The following is a 20,343-nucleotide window of genomic DNA, read 5'->3' as shown; positions in this document are numbered from 1 at the left end:
AAATTCCAAATTCTGCGTTTGTCTAAGTCCAAACAGTTGGCTTATGCTAATTCTTCAGTTAATTGCCACATCAATTTGGCTCATTAGTATACCCTGAAATTATTGATGCATACTGCTGTGTGGGGCTCTTTTGCCCTACCAAGTTAATGAGATTCTTAAACACTTTCACCTAGGTAGCCAATTAATTGTAAAACAAATGATTCTGAATTGAATTCAGTTAATTGGAGAATTTAACATTTAGATGGGATTTGTGCTACGGGTAAAAAGAGTGGTTTGGAAGGCATCTTGACGTGTTTTACAAGTGACTGCAGGATGAGCGGATGTTTCAGGAAGAAATGTCCCAGTTGAGTGTGTCAAACGACGCAAGCGAAAGGCAGACTGTCCAACCGGCAGAAGTAAGTAATTAAAGTAGATGGTTGCTTAAAAGGCACAACATAACCTCATATCTTCCGAGTGTTAGCAATTTCGTTCCTTCTGTAGGAAAGAATTCATGAAAGATGTATGGCTTTAAAAAACATTTTATTCGGATGAAAACACAATCGTTCTGGTACCTTCTTTTTAATAAAGGATTTTCCGACCGGACAATAAGTCGTACAACTCTTCTTTTTGTGTGTTGTCAGCAAAAAACGAAAGTGCCATGTCTACATTTTACAACACGGCTCCTATGGTTTGTGGCCGTGCACCTCTTCCGTTCACCGAACTAGTGAGCACACGTGCACGCGCACACTGCCACACGCTCCCACCCACGCACATACTTATCTTCACTTTTCACACAGGGTGAGTACGGGCTGCAGGCAGCACGTTAGCGCAGAACAGTGCAGGTATATTTCAACCTGCTAAATAAAGACCTCCCATCCACCATAGCCCGTGAATTCCGGTAGGTCTTGTGTTGATTTATGCCAGAGTCAGTCACAAAAAAGAAAATACCGGCACCAGCAGATTTGGCAAAGGCAGTCGGCTGGCTGTCAGAAAGTTTTCTGCGAGACAAGATACTTAAAGGTCTGGTAACTTTTGGAAAAGGGGTGGTGGGCTTAGTGGCAGACAGGCATACAACGCTTTGGCAAGTTATCAGACAGGAACAAACCCCTAGCTCCCCTTACTCTGCCCATCCCCATCGCCCCCCCCCCCCCCCCCTCCCCCTGTGAGTCCAGATAAGCTGCTAGGGCTGTGTTTACACACATGCACAGGCGCACACACGCACACACGGTTGAACAGACAGACAAGTAGCGGCGGTCGATATGAAGACCCACATTGACTAGCTTTGTGGAGCAGCACTCGGTTCCGCTGTTGTCCTACTTACCTTTCATGTGAGATTCCGTAGTTTCTATCATATCAGGATATTGAGTGGTACCCCCCCTGCCCCCCTCCGTCGGGAGGGGGGCGATCTGCTGTAATTCTCAGCGGAAACAGGCAAATGTAATTTTGAAGGTTGCATACATCGCGAGGTACATGCACGTCCTGTGTACACAGACGTGTTGTATTCTGGGAAGTGGCTGGGTTATTTTTGCTATTTCTCCGATTCATATGTTTCCGCATCAATAACGTAAAACTATAATCACGCTCCCAACGGGGAGGGGGGCCGGAAACTGAGATAACTTCTTAACTTTCTCTGAACAGTTTACTTTTTGTTTCAGTTTTTGCCGATTGCCTGTAGTCTTCTCAGTGGGAGTCGTTCGTTCTAGGGAAAATGCAGCGCAATTCACTGAAGCCAAATATATGATGACGCTCGCTCAGGGCAGCCAAATCAATATCCGTAAACAACAACAATAACGCTAACAATATGCCGGAGAGAGCTCGGGAAACCAGACCAATAATCTCGCGAGCCGGCGGTACCTTGGATTTTGAAAACCCGCCATTTGTGAACAATTGCCACTGTCTGTTTTAGTTTTTCATCCCCTCTTCCTCCGTCGCTTCTTTTAATAAACCTCCTATTAGTTAAAAAGGTCAAGCAGAGCATTTTCCCTCCACTTTAGCTGCAGGGGACTGTCGTGAACATATTCAAATGAGGGATCGGTGGGTCCTCGTGGCAACGGATAAAGGCGAACGAAGGGAGAAGGTGAATTGCGTTGGCTCCGCTGTTGGTATGCACGGCAATCAGGCGCGGCTTCAGAACCCGGCTCGCTGGCCTTAATGAGCCGCGCGGCCTCAAGCTGATTGCCAAGGAGTCCTGCCGCCGTTTGTTTGAAGTGACAGACGCACTTGGAATAATGACAGAAACACGGCCACGTGCGCTTCAAGGAGGGGAGAAACTCCACAACACCCGTTTTATTAAGGGCTAATTTTGTACACAGGCCCCGGAACTTGGCTCTGAAGTGATCCCTGAACGCTTCGAACCTTGCAATTAGTGCTGTCCTGACGCTGATCCCTCATTGGCTGACGACTGATCGAGTTGAGGCTATTAGTGTGACCCATTGATAAACGGACAACGCATAGTGACTGTCAGAACCACCCTTTCTTTTGCCCTTTTGTCAATCTAATTGTCTATAGTAACCGTCACAACTTGTTTAATACAGGGTTTAGTACACAGTTAAATGAATGTCATGGTTCGGTTTGATCATTGGCGGTTGATTTCACATGAATAGATGTGACTTACCAGGGTCCTGGACTGGGATTGTTTTTCGTTCGTTGACCTCTTTCCTCTGATGAGCTCCATGGCCGTGCCATCGATCCCGTTAGGTAGTCTTTACTGACGTGATCGATTTAGCTTTTCCCTAAGTGATTGCCGTCACCACTTACTGGTGTTGATTGATCGCAGTACCCTTCTGATTGGATGTGCCATTGACCGTTTTCGGCGGTTGTCGGTTTCTCCTTGGAGACGACACAAAAGTGCATTTATATCCATCACAGGTGCCAGCGCCTCAACCTCTGCTATTGAAAATCGTCATTCAGTCTCTTACTTATTTTTCAGGCAAGCGCACCTGTGCTGAAGCAATCAGTCGACTTGTGACTGCACGTGAGTCACTGTGGTTGCCTTTTGTGTTCGCAGGTGAAGTGTTTGTTCCAGAGGGCCTTCGGGGAAGTGGTGACGCTGTCTCCTCCTGGTGAGGAGGAACGGAAGAACTTCTTCTCTGATCTGCTTTTGGTGCAGGCTGTCCGGCCTCCACCACAGCCCCGCGCCACAGGTAAACGTACGTGTGTGTGTGTGTGTGTGTGTGTGTGTGTGTGTGTGTGTGTGTGTGTGTGTGTGTGTGTGTGTGTGTGTGTGTGTGTGTGTGTGTGTGTGTGTGTGTGTGTGTGCGTGTGTGTGTGTGTGCGCGTCCCAGAGGAAATCAAACCAACACACAAGCACAAACAATTCTTATATTTATGGGTATACTGCATATAACCCATGGATATCTCAGAACCTACCTACACTTTACTCGCACAAACACACAACCCTTTCATAGATACTTTCTTATAGACACATAAATGCATACTATACTCACTCACTCTTACACATGCATTCACGCAGGTGCATACTCTCTATTGGACTAGGTGGTTGTGAGTCCCCTCCAGGTTCACTTTCCACTCCAGGCGGAGTTGCCCTTCTGCAAGCTTTTTCTTAGTTTTTACTTTCTTGTCCATACACTTTTAATCTTACGGCGAGTCAGCTCTCATCATGTCATCCATGATAGAGGCGTAGGTGCTACCTTCATCGCTACGCTTGGGTATATATACAGCCTTTGATGGTAAGCAGTCTTCGCTTTCACACAGAATATACCATTTTGGCTCAGGCTTCGATTACTGTATATTTTATGTTTTCTCACTCGGCAGCCCAGAGAGTTAGAAGCAGAGGAGCCTCACTCGATTCGATTGTGTTTAGTGTCTATTTGGACCCTCAAGCCCAAGGCACACATCGACATCACGCCCCAAGACCCCATATTGATGTGACTCCGCAGATAGACAAGCAATCTTTATTGAGCTGAGGGTCTAATTCTACTTGAAGATGCGAACAGAAGCCTCGACCTCTCGCTGCCACGAAGGCGGCTGTTTAGAATAGCGTAAGATTGCCTGGATACCAACCAACCCTTACACCCCTGCAGTCGTCCACCTCGCCTCTTAAGCCCCTTACTTTCTCCCCCCCCATACTCCCTTTCTCCCCCCTATCTCCAACTACACTGATCGGCCCTCCCATCCTCCCTTACTGTCCCGCTTCCAGAAGCCGGCCCCCAGACAAAGGCCCTGCTTTCAAATGGAAATGATCACTGATGACCACTTGCCCCTTTTCCCTTTTTTCTGCCCTTTTTTCCCTCATTGATTTGAGGAGGCAGGGGTCTCCACAGTGGACCTTTTCTCTTCGGGGGTCCCCGCGAATAAGGCGGGTACCCAAGCCTCCGAACGAGACAGGGCCGGCGCGTCGAGGAGAGAAAGAGCAGGGATAAGAACCAGCGTTGGTGGAGCCTGGCTACCATTAGCCATCATTTGAATCAGGGACTGCACGGCTGGGAGCGAGCGGCCCAGTGGCCATTGGAGCCACGGAGCCATCCTAATGATGCTGGCAGATGCCCGGGGCTATGGAACTGGTACCTTGGGGGGGGGGGGGGGGGGGGGAAGAGAGAGAGAGAGAGAGAGAGAGAGAGAGAGAGAGAGAGAGAGAGAGAGAGAGAGAGAGAGAGAGAGAGAGAGAGAGAGAGAGAGAGAGAGAGAGAGAGAGAGAGAGAGAGAGAGAGAGAGAGAGAGAGAGAGAGCGCGCGCGCGCGCAGGGGAACGAAGAGAGACTGAGAGATTTAGAGAGAGCGAGCGAGAGAGAGAGAGATCTGGAAAGGGAGACATAGATTTGGAGATAATGGAAAGGATATCTGGAGAGAAATGAGACATCTGGTTTGCTTTGCTTTATCAATCTTTTGGGTAGAGGCGACTCCTTTGTGCTTCTAAATGTGTGTTTTGTAGCAAGAGAGGCAATGTGTATATTTATGCGGTTGCAACAGTTTCCTATATATAAATATATATAGTATTTTGTATTTTCCTCTTTAGTTTGTGGAATGTGCCTTTCATCCATTGTTCCGAGGCTGATTGCCAGGGCAAGATAATTGTCTTCCCTAGAAGTGAGAGGTCGGGTTATAGGTGGGCCCACAGTATTGTTATTCCCACGCAATCTGTGCATCTTTGTTTCGCTTTGTTTGGTAATAGGACATCTCCTCGACCCAGCCGACCTCGCACACGCACACGCACCTACACCTACACACACACACCCTGCTTTATGAAGCCTTGGCCTTTGCCGTGGTTCTTCCTGAAACTTTGTACTTTGTGCCTCCCCAACCCACAGTAGAGAGGGGTGCGGAGGTGCTGCCGGTAGCCGAGGCCCCTGGCCCCCGGGCGCTGTCGGCCGAGGAGCAGCGGCGTCTGGCGGAGCAGGAGGAGAACACGCAGCGCGAGCTCAGGCTCTTTCTCAGGGACGTGACCAAGCGCCTGGCGACGGACAAGCGCTTCAGCATCTTCAGCAAGCCCGTCGACATCGATGAGGTAAGACGCAGCCGTTCCCCTCACCCCCCTCACGGGGTCTTCTCTGTCCTCCCAGGGCTGGGCGCGTTCCTCCCAGTAGCACGCCGGCTAAACGTTTTCTTTATGCTGATCATAGAATAACTAGCTGCAGCTGGGATTTAAACGGTAGAGGGGGGGGGGGGAGGCATGGTTATGATGACCCTGTGATGACGCATGGGATCACATTAGCAACCATCTGTCATCGGAAAAAAATGTAAGCGTCGTCGTTCCTGCGGTGGTTGTCTCGGAGCGCAGGTTTCGTCTCTCTCTCTGGGTCGCCGTCGACCGTGCCGCCATGATTCTGGTTGTTGGTGGCGGCAGTAGCTCAGGAGGTAGAGCGGGTTGGCTGGCAGCTACAAGGTTGCTAGTTCGATCCCCGGCTCCTCCTAGCTGAGTTTGGAGGTGTCCCTGAGCAAGGCACCTAACCCTAACTGTCTCCCGACGGGCTGGTTGCCGCCTTGCGTGGTTGACTCCGCCCCTCGGTGTGCGAAGGTTTGCATGAATGGGTGAATGTGAGGCAATATTGCAAAGTGTTTAGCTGTAAAGCGACGTATCAAATGCAGTCCATTTCGTTGTTGACCCGGGAATGACCGTCGGAGCGCTTCACGCCCCTCCTCCCGCCAGGTGTCGGACTACCTCGACGTGATCCGCCAACCCATGGACCTGTCCACCATCATGACCAAGATCGACACGCACCGCTACCTGACCACCAAGGAGTTCCTCCTAGACGTGGACCTCATCTGCAGCAACGCGCTGGAGTACAACCCGGACAAGGATCCCGGAGGTGAGACAGACAGACAGACAGACAGACTGAGAGACGTCACCCCCCCCCCCCCCCCCCCCCCCCGATCACTCAGAGAACCTGCCCGACGGTGGAACGGTGCCTCGCCGAGGCGAACGCAGCCTTCCATTAGACGGTCGAGCACTTTCCGAAACAATTGCGTGTTAAACTTGTGCGTTGGAAAATGCGTAATGAGTTATGAAAAGTGCTCCAAGGCGGCACCGTCGCCGCGCTTGAAATTGGTTTCCCCATGCCGGAGAATCCAAATGAAATAAGAGTGTGCGTCGCCCAAACCCAAAGTAGAATTTTTAAGCGGCATCACCGCAGCCTAATTTGTGTTTGGTAGCCAAGAGTGGCTGCATATTCATAAAAGTTTAATTCTGCCATCGTTCTAGCGAAATTTTAACAGCTTTTTACCTCATCCTTCTGCGCACCTTCACACTGCCGACCGGGCCTGATAATGAGTTTTGAGAGAGACACAAACACACACACACCCATGAAAAGACACACACAGACAGACACACACACACACACACACACACACACACACACACACACACACACACACACACACACACACACACACACACACACACACACACACACACACACTCTCGCGTAGACACAGACAGACACACGAATGACACGCACGCACGCACGCGCGCACACACACACACACACACACACACACACACACACACACACACACACACACACACACACGCGCGCGTACACACACACGCGTACACATACTAAAAGACACACACACACACACACATGAAAAGACACACAGACAAGACGCACACACATACCACGACAGGTTAATTTTGATGAAGGACAGATTATGGAAAGTGCTTTCACGTCAATTTAATAAATCATGCATTATTTACATATGTGCTATAGGTATGTGTTCTGATGCATTCATTGGTTATGAATAATGCATTACAGGGAAATATATTTAAATGAGCAAAAACTGATGGAACACTGATTGAAGGCTTTCATTCCCTGCCCGGATTGATTGTAGAATAACCAGGGCAACATGGGTTTATTTGCCGGGCCATTTTTCTCATGCCGCTTTCTGTTTGTTCATCTTATGCCCTCTTTTCCTTAAACCTGTAACTTGTAATTATCTATTACTGAAGGTAGAGATTGGTCTCCGCTCGCCCGGATGAATAAATCATGGCAAGGGTCGTTTGTTCGAGTCCTGACGACTGCAAATGATGCACTAAAGGGAGAAAAAATGCAATTAAGCAGTTTAATAAAGACTAACCAAGCTCCTTGCTTGCTCTATCCCCTCGCCGGCCCTGGGAAATGGAACCCAGGCCTGGCACAATTACACTGCTGGGAAGGGTTTTACACCAGCAGATGAAGAGCTGGGAAATAAACCTTATTATGGGAAGCTACCCCCCCCCCCCCCCCCCCAAACACCCAACCCCCACCCCCCCTTCTCCCATGCTCTCCCTGACTGTTTGTTTCGCTCTTTCATTCTCTCTCGGTTAACACGGGTGATCAAAAGGCTGAACTGTTGAACTCTTCTGTCTAAAGCGCTTTGTTTAAACTGGAGGATATTACCACCTCCCCACACAACCCCCCACACGATTGTCTCTCCTGTTTGGCCGAAAAAAATGACCAAAAAAAGAATTAAACACCTTTGAGAGAACAAACGCATGGCATGCGCACGACGAAGAGGGGGGTTGGTGCCGGGCCACACACGCACACAAGCCAACAAACTCTAGGCAATGATAATGAGGGCACACACACATACGAAAAGACACTCGCGCACATAAAAAAAACCACACACACACACGCACACGCGCACGCAATCAAAGAAACGCACGCACCACCGTGCACTCTTTTGGTCCACAATAATGGCCTACATTGTAATTAGGCGCCCGTTCCCCAATTAGGCAAGTGAGGCTGGTGGATTGTGACCCCTCCCCACTTTCTGGCTGAACCGGCTCTCTCGGCCTGCCTTCACATAATGAGAGACAGCCTGTTTACAGGGATGGCGCTGCCAGCGACCCGCTTCAACCCTGTTTTTATTTTTCCTCCGAGGAAGGCTCCTGGGAACGGTGCTACCATTTAATGATGCCGTGTTAGAGGGAAGGGGATGGGGGTCTTAGAGGTGTGTGTGTGTGTGTTTGAGACGGAGAGTGTTGGGGGAAGTGTGTGTGTTTTGAGATGGAGAGTGGTGGAGACTGTGTGTGTGTGTGTGTGTGTGTGTGTGTGTGTGTGTGTGTCCCGTGAGGGTGACCGTTGGCCATGGTTATCGTTAATGAAAACTAGCCACATTATGAAAACTATGTGTGCAGGATCACTTAACTAAAAAACGGTTTCACAATTTATGCGAAATGAAATGTCTTTAGTTTTCATTTTAGGTAATTTAATTCATAAATAAGCTTAGTATCTCGGGTTGATATAATATATGTGTTTTTGTTGGTTTTAGTTCTCACTTTGGAGTTTCTCACTGAGTTTCAATTGCACAGTGCCTCTTCATGAACTAAACCCAAAGCTAAGTTTAAACTCAATGCGCAATGAAGACAAAAAGCAATGAAAAATGCAAACCTATAATAACCCTGGCTACTGAGAGAGTGTATTTATTTATCCTTCAGCCATAAATGTGGGCAGAGCACCAGTGACGCCCGCAGACATCTCACACCTATTACATCCTCCTTCCCTCTCATCCACACAGTGAGAAAACACGCTTGGCCCTTTTCTCACACTTGAACATAGCACTGGAACAGTCGGCGGGTTTGATTTGAGTTCTCCCAGGAGGCGCTATTCTATTTATTTCTTTTATTTCTTCATCCATCTCCCCGTTTTATTTATGTTCCGGGAAACCAAGCACTTTGACTGCGTTTCTTTACTCTAGTCTTCAAATGGACACAACACAGTGTGGGAACCAGGGGAGACCGAATCAGGATCACAGGCGGTTCAAGGCACAGTCGGGCCTTTTGTTTCGGGAGTCGCACGTCGCTCTTTGCTAGCAATCTGCACGGCATCACTGCACACACCACTGCAGCACAACACAGGTCAAGTCTCACTCTCTCTCTCCAACTCTGCTTCTGTCCGTCTCTCTGTCTGTCTCTCTCTCTCTCTCTCTCTCTCTCTCTCTCTCTCTCTCTCTCTCTCTCTCTCTCTCTCTCTGTCCCTCTCTGTCCCTCTCCCAGACAAGGTGATACGACACCGTGCCAGCAGCCTAAAGGACAGCGCCCATGCCATATTTGCCTCTGAGCTGGACCCAGAGTTTGACCGCATGTGCGAGGACATCAAGGAAGCCCGCAAGAAGAGGGGTAAGACCACCCCGACCCCCCCCCCCCCCTACTGCCCGACACCCCTTTACCCACACAAAAGTTCCCCATGCTTTGCCGCTAGCCACCATACCCAAAGTCATTCATCACGCCGTACGTAGCAGCCAATTAAAAGTGACTTTCTTTCAGCAGTTTTTTAGTAAGATCCCCGGTGGTTTTCCCTGAATTCCCTCCTGTTTTGATCCCCGTATCAGGCTGGACCCTAAACCACCCTCATAAGAAACCTTTTGCAATAGTTGACAAAAACAGGCAACCGGGACTGGAATGATGAATTAGGTAAATTCATCCATAGTTTATGACAAGAGTCGCTAAAAAAAATATAAAAAAATACGTGGGCGTTTCAGGACGGAGGGGAGGGGGGGTTGGGGATCCCCATGGTTACGCCTCGTGCCAAATTTGTGAAAGTTCATTATTTATCTAGTCTGCGTTGTTGAGTAGGCGTGTATATAATGAGAGCTGTTGTATGGGAAACGCGCCACACACCACGGCGTAACCTTCTCGGGCCCAGCCAGCCACACTGACCGGTGCTCCACACACACACACGTCGACCACCGTGGCGTTGGCATGCCGACCTGGCGTCCCGCTCAGAGATGTCAAAGTGCTCCGTCATCACGAAACGGTACCAGAGCTCAGAGTAGAACGCTCACAAACTGGTTGGCGGAGACTGGTGAAAACATCGGGTTTTACGGATGACGCTATTGTTTGAGTAATGTTTTAGTAGCTAACAAAGTGGTGTAGACTACTCTGAAGGAGACCGAAGGTGACATGCAAACATGTTCAAAACAAGAAGATATCTTAATGAGGCGGTCTACTGGTTGGATTTTTTGACTCACAGGTGTAATGTCTACCCTGATGTCTACCTGGGACCATTTTGAGCATTATTGACAAGTATCTCAATAGGGGACTGAAAGACACTCTCACTGTCTACTAAATGACTTGGAAATATGCATACATTTGCATGGATAATGCAATCAATTCATCCATATGAATATTCCCTTTCCATTCACCTTCTCTGTTGCCCTGCTGAACCTCTTTTTCTCAAACTTTTTATAGGCCGTCACTTTAGGAAATATGCCTATTTTAGAATGTGCAGCATAATTTGTCTTGGGCTTCAAGGAAGTACACCGTGATGCAACAATCAGGGTTTTATTTTGGTATGTGTGGTGCCAGGGCGAGAAGCTTGAAACACTCTGCTCTCTCACTGGTGCCTTTTCAGCTGTCTACCACATGCTTTACAGCTTCATTACACCACACCGCTACAAGCACCACAAAGTGGACTGCAATGGGGGATCTATATTAGGCACATCACTTAGCATCAACATGCAAACACACACACACAAACACATCATGCATACACGCACACACACACGGCCGCACACACGGGCGAACACACACACAAACAGTGTGCTGATGCACCATATTTCATCAGCAGCTATTTAATTATGCTCAGAAATCGTGTGTACATAGGCATATAGCTATGCTCAAACATTTTTATTGCCTCTCCTCTGAAAACAGTAACGAGCACACTGGAAAACTTTTTTCAACTAAATCCGGGAGTCCACGTAATAAGCCCTCTGCTTAAAATGTAGAAGCCATCGGTATATCTATAGCAAGATATGCACACGCACACACCTGAGGTTTCTGTTGCGGCAGCCATCCCCAAAGGGAAGGGCTTCTGGGCCAGACATTTCCCCAGGAACCACAGTGTGGTTGTTTTTTATGCAAATGTACTTTCTTATATATTTCTATTGTCCATCAGCACAGCAACAACGGCACAAGATCATCACGACATCACGTACACATAATCAGTCGTGATGCCTGCTGCCCTCTCTGACTATGTTTGTTAAGAGTATTACTATAAAGAGTGTTACGAAAGAGCTTGATATAGAGGCAACATAACGAGGCACGGCACAATGGAACACACTTTATTATCCTTTAAGTACTGATGCTTACAGGCTTTGACACCATTAAAAACTACCATCTGCATCGATAATCGTCAGAAAAATAACACATCATCCCCGTTCTCCTGTGACCGTGGCTGTTAGTGGGGAAAGGCCGTGCCCTAAAGCACCTTTGTTGTCACTGCAGAAGGGCAGTGCGCCTATATACTGCCACAGCAGAGCTGCATTATTCCATACACATCTCTTCATAAACCAAAGTGTCGGTCAGGTGTTACGCTTGCCATCCCTCTGCCCTCTCTTGTCGGTTCGGTTTATGCATTATCCATTTTTGCGTAGATCATTAAATTGAGAGAGATTAGCAGAGGCTTCATCCCTTTGTGTTTACACCAGCTACACCCCAACCACCCTGACAGCCAATTAAATCCTGACTCACTTTCACGTCCCCGGTGTTATCCTTTCTTCACCCCGAAAAGTCATGTCAAGGAAGAGGTCGTATTCGCGGGGTCATCCCGCCACGTTAAATTTACTCTTTTCGCCGGCGAAAAAGCCCAGAGCGTAAAATAAATATTGCAGAAGGCGGGGGACCGCAGCCGGATAGGCGGGGAAACAAAAAGCTGTGAATATTTCATCAGCTCTTCACGGCGCTGCTTATGAAACTATAAATTTAGCCCCGGCCTGCAATCGGGTCCACTCTCCTTAGTGTCATGTCCCTACGTTCACCTGCCGGGGCGGGCCGTGTCTGTGACGACGGATCCTGGTAGGCAGGGCAGGAAGTGGAATAAAAAGACTTGTCAATGACAATGTCTTGTTTTAACAGCCACTGCAGTTTCTTCCTGGGCGCTCGCCTGCTCGCTCTCTCTCTCTCTCTCCCTCCCTGGTTCGTGTTGTTTTGAACCTCCACCAGACATTTATAGGCATTCAGATTTATACAGAAGGGGGCGAGCTAAGGACAATGCTTCCAAACAGCCAGGTCTCCGTTTGAAGGTCGTCAATAATGGCTTTGTAGCTCGGCAAGTGTGCTTCCTGTAATTATCGGAGCTCATCCCGTGTACTCTTGTGTTTATCAGCTTGCTTAGCCGACGATCTATGTTTTCCTATACGTCTGAACACGCACACGCATACACCCACAGAGGCACTTTCTTGCTGTCAATGTGTTTGATCGGTGCCTCTACACGCGCACAGGCAGCCGCATGCGTGCGCCTATATACGTGAAGCATTGTCGGTAACTGATCCTCTGTGGTGTTTGCAGACTTTCAGACGCCAGCCCAGCCGACTGCAGCTCCCGGCGCCGCCGTGGCAACCAGAAAGCACAGCACCGTGGGAGATGAGCGAGCAGGGAGCAGCACTCAGGGCGAAGCAGCCGACAAGCAGTGTGCCAGTAGTGAGTACACCCAGCTCTTATCCTCCACACACACTCACACACACATACACACACACGCAGGCACGCACTGGAGAGGCGCACGCACATACTGCAGAGACCAGCCTAGACAAGCACACACAGACTAGAGACATTCGTGCACGCACATACAGAGACATACGTGCACGCAGAGAGACACACACACACACACAGACTCTCTCACACACACACTACAGAGACACACACACATACACACCGACACACACACTTCAGCGACTCACACACTACAGAGAGACGCGCGCGCACACACACACACACACACACACACACACACACACACACACACACACACACACACACACACACACACACACACACACACACACACACACACACACACACACACACACACACACACACACACACACACACACACACACAGTCAGCAGCAGCAGCAGGACAAACATGGCGCAGATAGTTTTGATTTTATTTTATTTTGAACGTTGTTGATTCGAGTGGTAGTCGTGAACTTTGAACACAGACGTGAACGCGAACAACGGCTACATGTCATAATCGCTCCACAAACCGACGCCGGCACGTTGTTGTCCCATCCCAAACACTGGTCCATTGTGTTGCATCAGGGTTACACATCTGAAGAAACCCATAACAAACCCTGCTATCACTTCATACCGTCATATAACTTTTACAGACTTGCCAGCGATGTGCACTCGTCGTTCAATGGGTTGCTCGTTTTCCATGGGAGTAACGCTCTGCTCCACACGCCTCTGGATTCCCGTTAGCACCGGCAGATCCGATCATCCAAGTTGCAGAAAGATTGATATTCTCAGCGGGTACCCTGTCGGCTGACAAATCAGATCAGCCGCTGATATATCCCACCCGGCGCTGTGTGGACTGGGATTCATAGTTTGGCTGAGGCAACCTTGCTTGGTAACTCTGAGGGGCCCCTATCATGCATCTGATAAAAAAAACACACATTGATGTACTCAAACACATTCATTAACTCTGAGTGAGGAACCTAATGTTCCCTCTCTCCCCTGCTGTGTGACACTTTGTACGTGCGAGGACAATGCGTCTGCTGTAAATTTGAATCCCCTTTCTAAGTGTGACTCACTCACTCACTCTTATTAGTCCGTTGCCAAAGGCCAGAGTTCACAGTATTTACAGCCTAGCACATTTAGCTGATTACAGCCCGGACATACTGCCGAGAGGGACACAGAGAGAGAGAGAGAGAGAGACGTAGGGAGGACAATGAGAGTGCCTCCCCTCACTTCATCATCTGCACTTTTCACAGCAGCATTAGATCATAGACGCGGGTAATGGCTAACACAGAGACGCTAGATTCGCACATGCGCTATCGCAAATACCCAAATCAGCGCACACATGTGTGCACGTGTAGACCTGCACACGCACGCACGCACGTACGCACGCACACACACACACACACAAAGATACTAGCCCACATACACACACACACAAAGATGCTAGGCCACATATGCACAGGCTCTCGCACATACACACAGGCAAGGGAAAATACATACACACAATACCACGCATACACACATTGCAGCCAAGGCATAGAAACACACGTACGCGTGTTCATAAGCGCACACACACACATGCACGCATACGTGCAGACACATACACTCGCACACGCAGGCACACACAAACTCCTTCTCCTGTCTCCCAGGAGGGGAGACGCGGCGCAGTGGGCAGCCTCATTAGACGGGCTTGTCTCTCCTCCCCATTCAGAGCGTGACCACGCCACGGAGCAATTACATGCCCACCTGCAGCAAGCGGCAGGTGCCCGGGGGCTGGGGGAAGGCAAACAAACGAGGTTGTAACTCGGACAAGACGGATCCGAGCTCCGCAGCCCGAGCTGAGCCCGGCCCCCCCTGTTGCTTTACTTTGGACAAGGTTTTTGGCGGGGGGGGGGGGGGACATTTTGCTCGGAGCAGACAAAGTCAAAGACCTGCCTAAAATAGATCTCCCGAGAGATGGATGCTGAGAGGAGATCGAGCCACATTGATCCAAGGATTTTTGTTTTCAGGAAGAAACTGATTGGCCCTCTCTTATCTAGTTTAGTTGCATATTTGTTCTTTCATGGCTTCACATAATTTTGAATACAAATGAAAGTGTCCAGGAAGATGAGTCATGGTTTTATTTTTATTCATAGCCGCACCGGTTTATTTGATGATAGCATCCCTCTGGGTTGACTGCTGAATTTTGGTGTGTGTGTTTGTGTGCGTGTGTGTGTGTGTGTGTTAATTTTTGTAGGTGCACTACAGCATTCAAACACAGGGGGGCACTTGTCTCTCAGGAGAGTATACCTAATAGTCCCCCGCTGTGTGAGTAAACCGTCCCTCTCCTGGGGAGAAGGCACCCTGAGAGATGACGGTCTCTGCTGGCCTCCATAAATACTGTAAGGTAGCGGTTGTGTCTGAGTTTCTACTGCACTGCTATTAGTCTTGCCACGGTGCTAGGCCAAGATGAAAAAGTGTCTTGTTTGCTAGGAAAATAATATTCTGCCTTTATTGCACTGCTGGCCCCATCTTGGTACAATCAATCCAAGGTTGGGTGCTGAAAGTTTTGATGGAAAACACCAGCTGAGTTCGTCCTGTCATATTGTTCTCACCTGACCTTAGTTTGACTGCCGTATTTCTAGTGACATCGCTATCTTTGTATGCAACACAGCACTTTTGATTGCACTCCTTGCTTGACCCGAAAAAACAATCCATTTGTGCTTTGATTGAACGTAAGTCATCTTTTTAGTGTACACATTTCCTTTTTGTGTATCCCAGGTATTGTAGCCAGTTCCGTTGTGTAAATAACTACAAAAGCGAACTGGCTTTAGCCTCCTTCAATGCAATTGTAGTTAAAAGTCACATTTGTCTTTTAATGTGGATGGGGCACTGTGAGGGCGAACAGACGGCTTGTATATCCTGCCATTAGCTCTAGCCTTTATCTTTATAGCCAAGTGTCACGGATGCAGGCCACTAACTCTGCCGCTCTGGGGGAAAGTTGTTATCTTCCGGTTCCAGAAGCCTAATTAATTAGGCAAATACCGGTGATTTATTGGTGACACCGGCAACCCACTCTTACCTGGATCACCATGACATTGGTCCAATTAGGCTAATGTAATATATGAAGTCAATTATGGGTTCAGAGCATATGGCATCACTTCACACAGGATGCGTAGCACCCAGCAGAAGTGCCGCGTGAGTGATGAAGTGCATCGCGCGGGGTGCTTACCTGAGGCTGAGCCGACTCCTTTCGCATCAAGGACATTCTGGGGCTACCCACCGCCTTTGACCCTTATGATCTAGTCCATGTAGCATCTGTTCCACCCTATACTCTACAGGGGAGGTCGAGGTGTGGCTGGTAGAGCCACCGCCTTTGACCCTTATGGCGTAGGCCATGCAGCATCAGTCCCAGCCTTTACTTCACAGGGTAAGTTGAGGCGTTTCCTGATATAGCCAGCCACCGCCCTTTGACCCCTACGGTGCAGAATCTGTCTCACCCTTTACCTTACAGGAGCTGTGTTCGAAATCGTTCCCTATCATGGATGTAGTGCACTAAATAGGGTGCACGCCAGTTTGTAGGGTGTTCGAATTCTCAGTGGTCCACTATATAGGGCACTATATAGTGGACTTAAAATAGGGTACATACGATGTACCCTACATGTTACTCCCGTATACCACAATGCAATGCGATCGTCTTTTCCCGGAGGAGAGGAAGAAGCTGATAACCGCGAAAACGAATACATTTAATGATGGAGTCTCCGGCTTTCGTTTAGAAATGTCAACAATTTATTTGGGATTTAACATAGAATATTTAACATTCAAAATGAATTAAACAAGGAAATGTAACATTCAACATCAATACAACCTCCAGCTTTCGTCGTGAGTGCCCAGTTTGTTTACATGATGTTGGCGCATCTGTCTGCGTCACATAAATACCCGGCGCATTTACTGACGTAAATGACGTTTAGAAATGTTCAGCGTAGTGTCCGCATTCTTGTTTGTTCGTTCCCTAAATAGTGCACTATATCATGAACACTATATAGGGAATAGTGAGTGAGTGGATAGGGAACGATTTCGAACACAGCTAGGGTATGTTGAGGTGTGCATTGAATAGCCAACATCTTTGACCCTTACGGTGTCGGTGATGTAGCATTGGTGGAGCTGTGCCTTGTATAGCTGCTGACATCTTTGTGTCTGCGTGTGTGTGTGCGCAACCCAGCTCCATCTAGCCACTCTCCCTTCATCCATCAGTTGTACATGCCTGGAGCTGGTGCCGGCGGGAGATGCGGTGATAAAGCCCATGGGCTATGGGAGTTGTGGGTGTTGGGAGGGGGGGGGGGGGGGGGGGGGGGGGGGGGACTCTCAAAGTGCTTTCTTGCGTTGACAGAGGAAATCTGTCAGACTGGTTGTGAGAGGGAGCCGCGGTTAAAGTTGTGGGGAGCTAGACTATTTCTCACATGGGTGAAACTCGAGAGAGGCGCGCCTAATTTTTGACGTTTAAAAAAAAAAAAGAAAAAAAATGTTTTTTTTATTTCCCCCTACACTCTTAACCGCACTCTTTCATTCGGGCTTTCACTCAGTCTGGAGTGTGATTTTTCTTTTTTTTCTACTTTTCTTTGCTCTTTTCACTCATTCCATCACTCTGGCCGGCACTCTTCTTGTCACTGCCTCCTGGGGAGGGAACTGTAAGCGTTGGGCCCCATTACCTGGGCCACGGCCCCGGGTTCAAGCTGAGTGCAGCGCCACATGGATCTGGTTCAAATGTAGTGCCATTCCCTCATTTATTATTGACGCCACTCAGTCTCTCGGTCTCGAGACCATTTGAAGCCGTTTCTAAATCAACCGAATTGTGTGTGGCGCATTGTAACCGTGGCTGTTGTGCTCTTTTTAAATTGTGCTAATTGTGCATTTTAACGTTGATGCCTGTAAGCATTCAAGTTAATTGCATAGCCGCGTACATTAGCCGCAAACATCTTTCAGACAAAAGTGTTTTTGCGTTTAGTTTAATCATTATAATTTATTTTTGTTTTACCGCCGGCAGACGACATGATTGTCCTTCCTCGACTGTTGAACTGTATTTAAGTACGATGCTCTGAGAATGAGAGTCGGGTGCATAATGTGTCGTCCTCCATGTCAATCAATAGGCGGCCCTGGGCAACCGCAGAGCGGGCTGTATTCATGCAGAGTGGACCGTTGCTGTGCCTGGCCTCTTCGCTGCCTCGCAACTTTGCAGCTTCGCAGTGAATGGGGGAGCTTTTCTCACTGTTTCCGAAAGCCAATTCATGTCAGGGCCTTGATGGGAATTGACTCTTTGGGGAATGGAGGAGGCGGGGGAGAAGAAAAAAGAGGATGATAAACACTCCTGCTGATTTTTTTTCTCTTAACCTCGGGCAGAATTTATTCGTGAATGCGGGGGGGGGGGGGGGGGAACAGAATGACCTGAATCTGCTCGGAACAAAAGGGCAAACAGGGCGAACAGTCCGTGTCGTGCTCTGTTGACCACCGCGTGTTTACAGGAGGAACAATGGCGACATTGTGGAGGTATTCCCCACTGTTCCTCGCTCTCTCTGCTGCGTTGGTTAAAGCGACTTCAGTTCCCACTTTATTTTCCTTTGTCAAGATCCTACTAATATATCTGGCGTGTGCAATTATTAAAATGTAATATTTCTGGCAAGGCAAGTTGTTTCGGGGCATAGCCGATTGTTATGTGTTGACGCACGTTGAATACCAATCTTTCCAATCTTTATTTTGATTGGCTGTTCAGGGTTTCGATATGCTTTTGAATGACACACTGTGCCCGTCTCTGTGGGAAACCACTGTGTTCAATTATTTCCTCCTTTTGTCCGGAATAAGTAGCCCTAGCTAGGTAATCACATACTTGGAAAAAAATGTTATCTGTAATTTTATGAAGTCCTGTGAATTCTAAGTGTGCATTTAAAATGAACCGGTAGTATCTCAGGTCAGCGGGTGTCTGGGGGTACCTCCTGGGGAAATAAAGACTTTTTGCCCTTGAGCGACATCCTTTATTCAAGGACGTCCCAATTGGCCTGGACGATGGGGGGGGGTGAAAGATTTACATCCATTGTGAAGTGATTGGAGTGGCCGTAATGGCTAGAAAAGGAAAGTTATGTATGTAACTACAGTGCTATGAATTCTGGAGGATGGCCAGAGGCGTTGCCAATGAAATTGGAACGAAATGGAACCACTATATAAATGCAACCCTTCGCAGGAATGCATGTGGTCGCCGCGTGTAGGAAATTACCTTTTTTAATAATTCAATGTCCCCCGATAACATCGCGCCTCATCATGAAATCATACGTCGTTATACACGTCCCCTGCAGTCGGCCGCCCGGGTTTCTCTTTGCCCTGTTGTGTTGGGGGGGATCGACTGCCTGTAGACAGAACTAGTCCAGACCCAGAACTGCGGGTTAAGCACCTTTTCCATCTGGCGGGCTGCTCTCCCCTCAGATGTTGCCCACCCGGACACCCCTGAAAGGGAAGCGGCAATGCAGGACGGTCCCTTGATCCATCCGGCCCTCCGGATCACCCTATGGTTCAGGAAACCTCTTACTTTAATTCTACCATTCCCAGACCAGTCTTTTCGACCGCCGCCATGATGTTCCTGAAGCCATTATTTTGCAGTCCAGGCCCACTTCTATTCTCACTTTTATTCTCTCACCCATTGATACCTGCCATAGGGTTAGATTTCAGTTATAAGCAGCAGTTCAGATTACTTCATAGGTGTATATTGACTCTGTCGTGTTTATCGGGTCCTCTCCGAATGCATTTTCTTGGCCTTAATTAGCGAGCGCGCGCGGTCAACGCCAGAAAGGAGACACATCTGGGTGCGGATTGAAAAGGAACCGTAATTAGCTTTTTAGAACCGGACACAGATTCTCCCCAAGCTGCTTCCCAGCAACCATGCAAAAACAATCTTGAGTCGCACTCCCCGACACCCTGTGGGCCTCGCTAATGAAATCCCTGCAAAGCCCTGAGCCAGTGAGCTCTCGGCATAAGCTGCCATTTTGTGGGCACAGATGCCTGCTGGAACATTGTGGCACCAAGCGTGAAATGAATGTAAAATCAACCATGATGCCTTTCGTTTCGTTTTATTGTTTTAGCGGAGGGGGGGGGGGGGGGGGGGGGGTGAGGAGAGAGAGGGACGAGCCGTCATCAGTGTGAACACAGGCTGTGTTCTTTTATTTATTTATTATCTTCTCCCTTTACGTCACCACCAGGCCTAGTCCTTTGTCTTCTGGACACGTGAGAAGTGCACACGATTGGCTGGGTTACGATTGCAACGCGATTGCAATCCGCCTGCCGGGATTTCAATATCTGCGGTTAACTCGGGAGCGTGGACGACCACAGATGTCGCTCGCTCTTAACAGGCGAACATGTCTACTCGGTAGGAATGGCCTTGAAGTGCAACACTGGAGTGATTAAGCATTTCTCATCGCCTTATTGCATGCACAATGAAGGTAAGCAGTGCTGC

The 20,343-nt window shown here is 48.6% G+C and overlaps 1 protein-coding gene across 1 annotated transcript in view; it reads left to right on the top strand.

Annotated features, from left to right (window-relative positions):
* atad2b (ATPase family AAA domain containing 2B) overlaps positions 1 to 20,343 on the top strand; it is a 77,998-nt gene that overhangs the window by 25,706 nt on the left and 31,949 nt on the right. The window contains 5 exon segments of the mRNA XM_030344814.1: positions 2,987 to 3,122; positions 5,246 to 5,442; positions 6,085 to 6,244; positions 9,412 to 9,534; positions 12,703 to 12,834. Coding sequence (XP_030200674.1) covers positions 2,987 to 3,122; positions 5,246 to 5,442; positions 6,085 to 6,244; positions 9,412 to 9,534; positions 12,703 to 12,834 — 748 coding nt within the window.

Source organism: Gadus morhua, chromosome 21, assembly GCF_902167405.1.
Source record: "Gadus morhua chromosome 21, gadMor3.0, whole genome shotgun sequence".
NCBI classification, from domain to species: domain Eukaryota; kingdom Metazoa; phylum Chordata; class Actinopteri; order Gadiformes; family Gadidae; genus Gadus; species Gadus morhua.
This window is presented reverse-complemented; position numbering and strand designations above follow the sequence as displayed.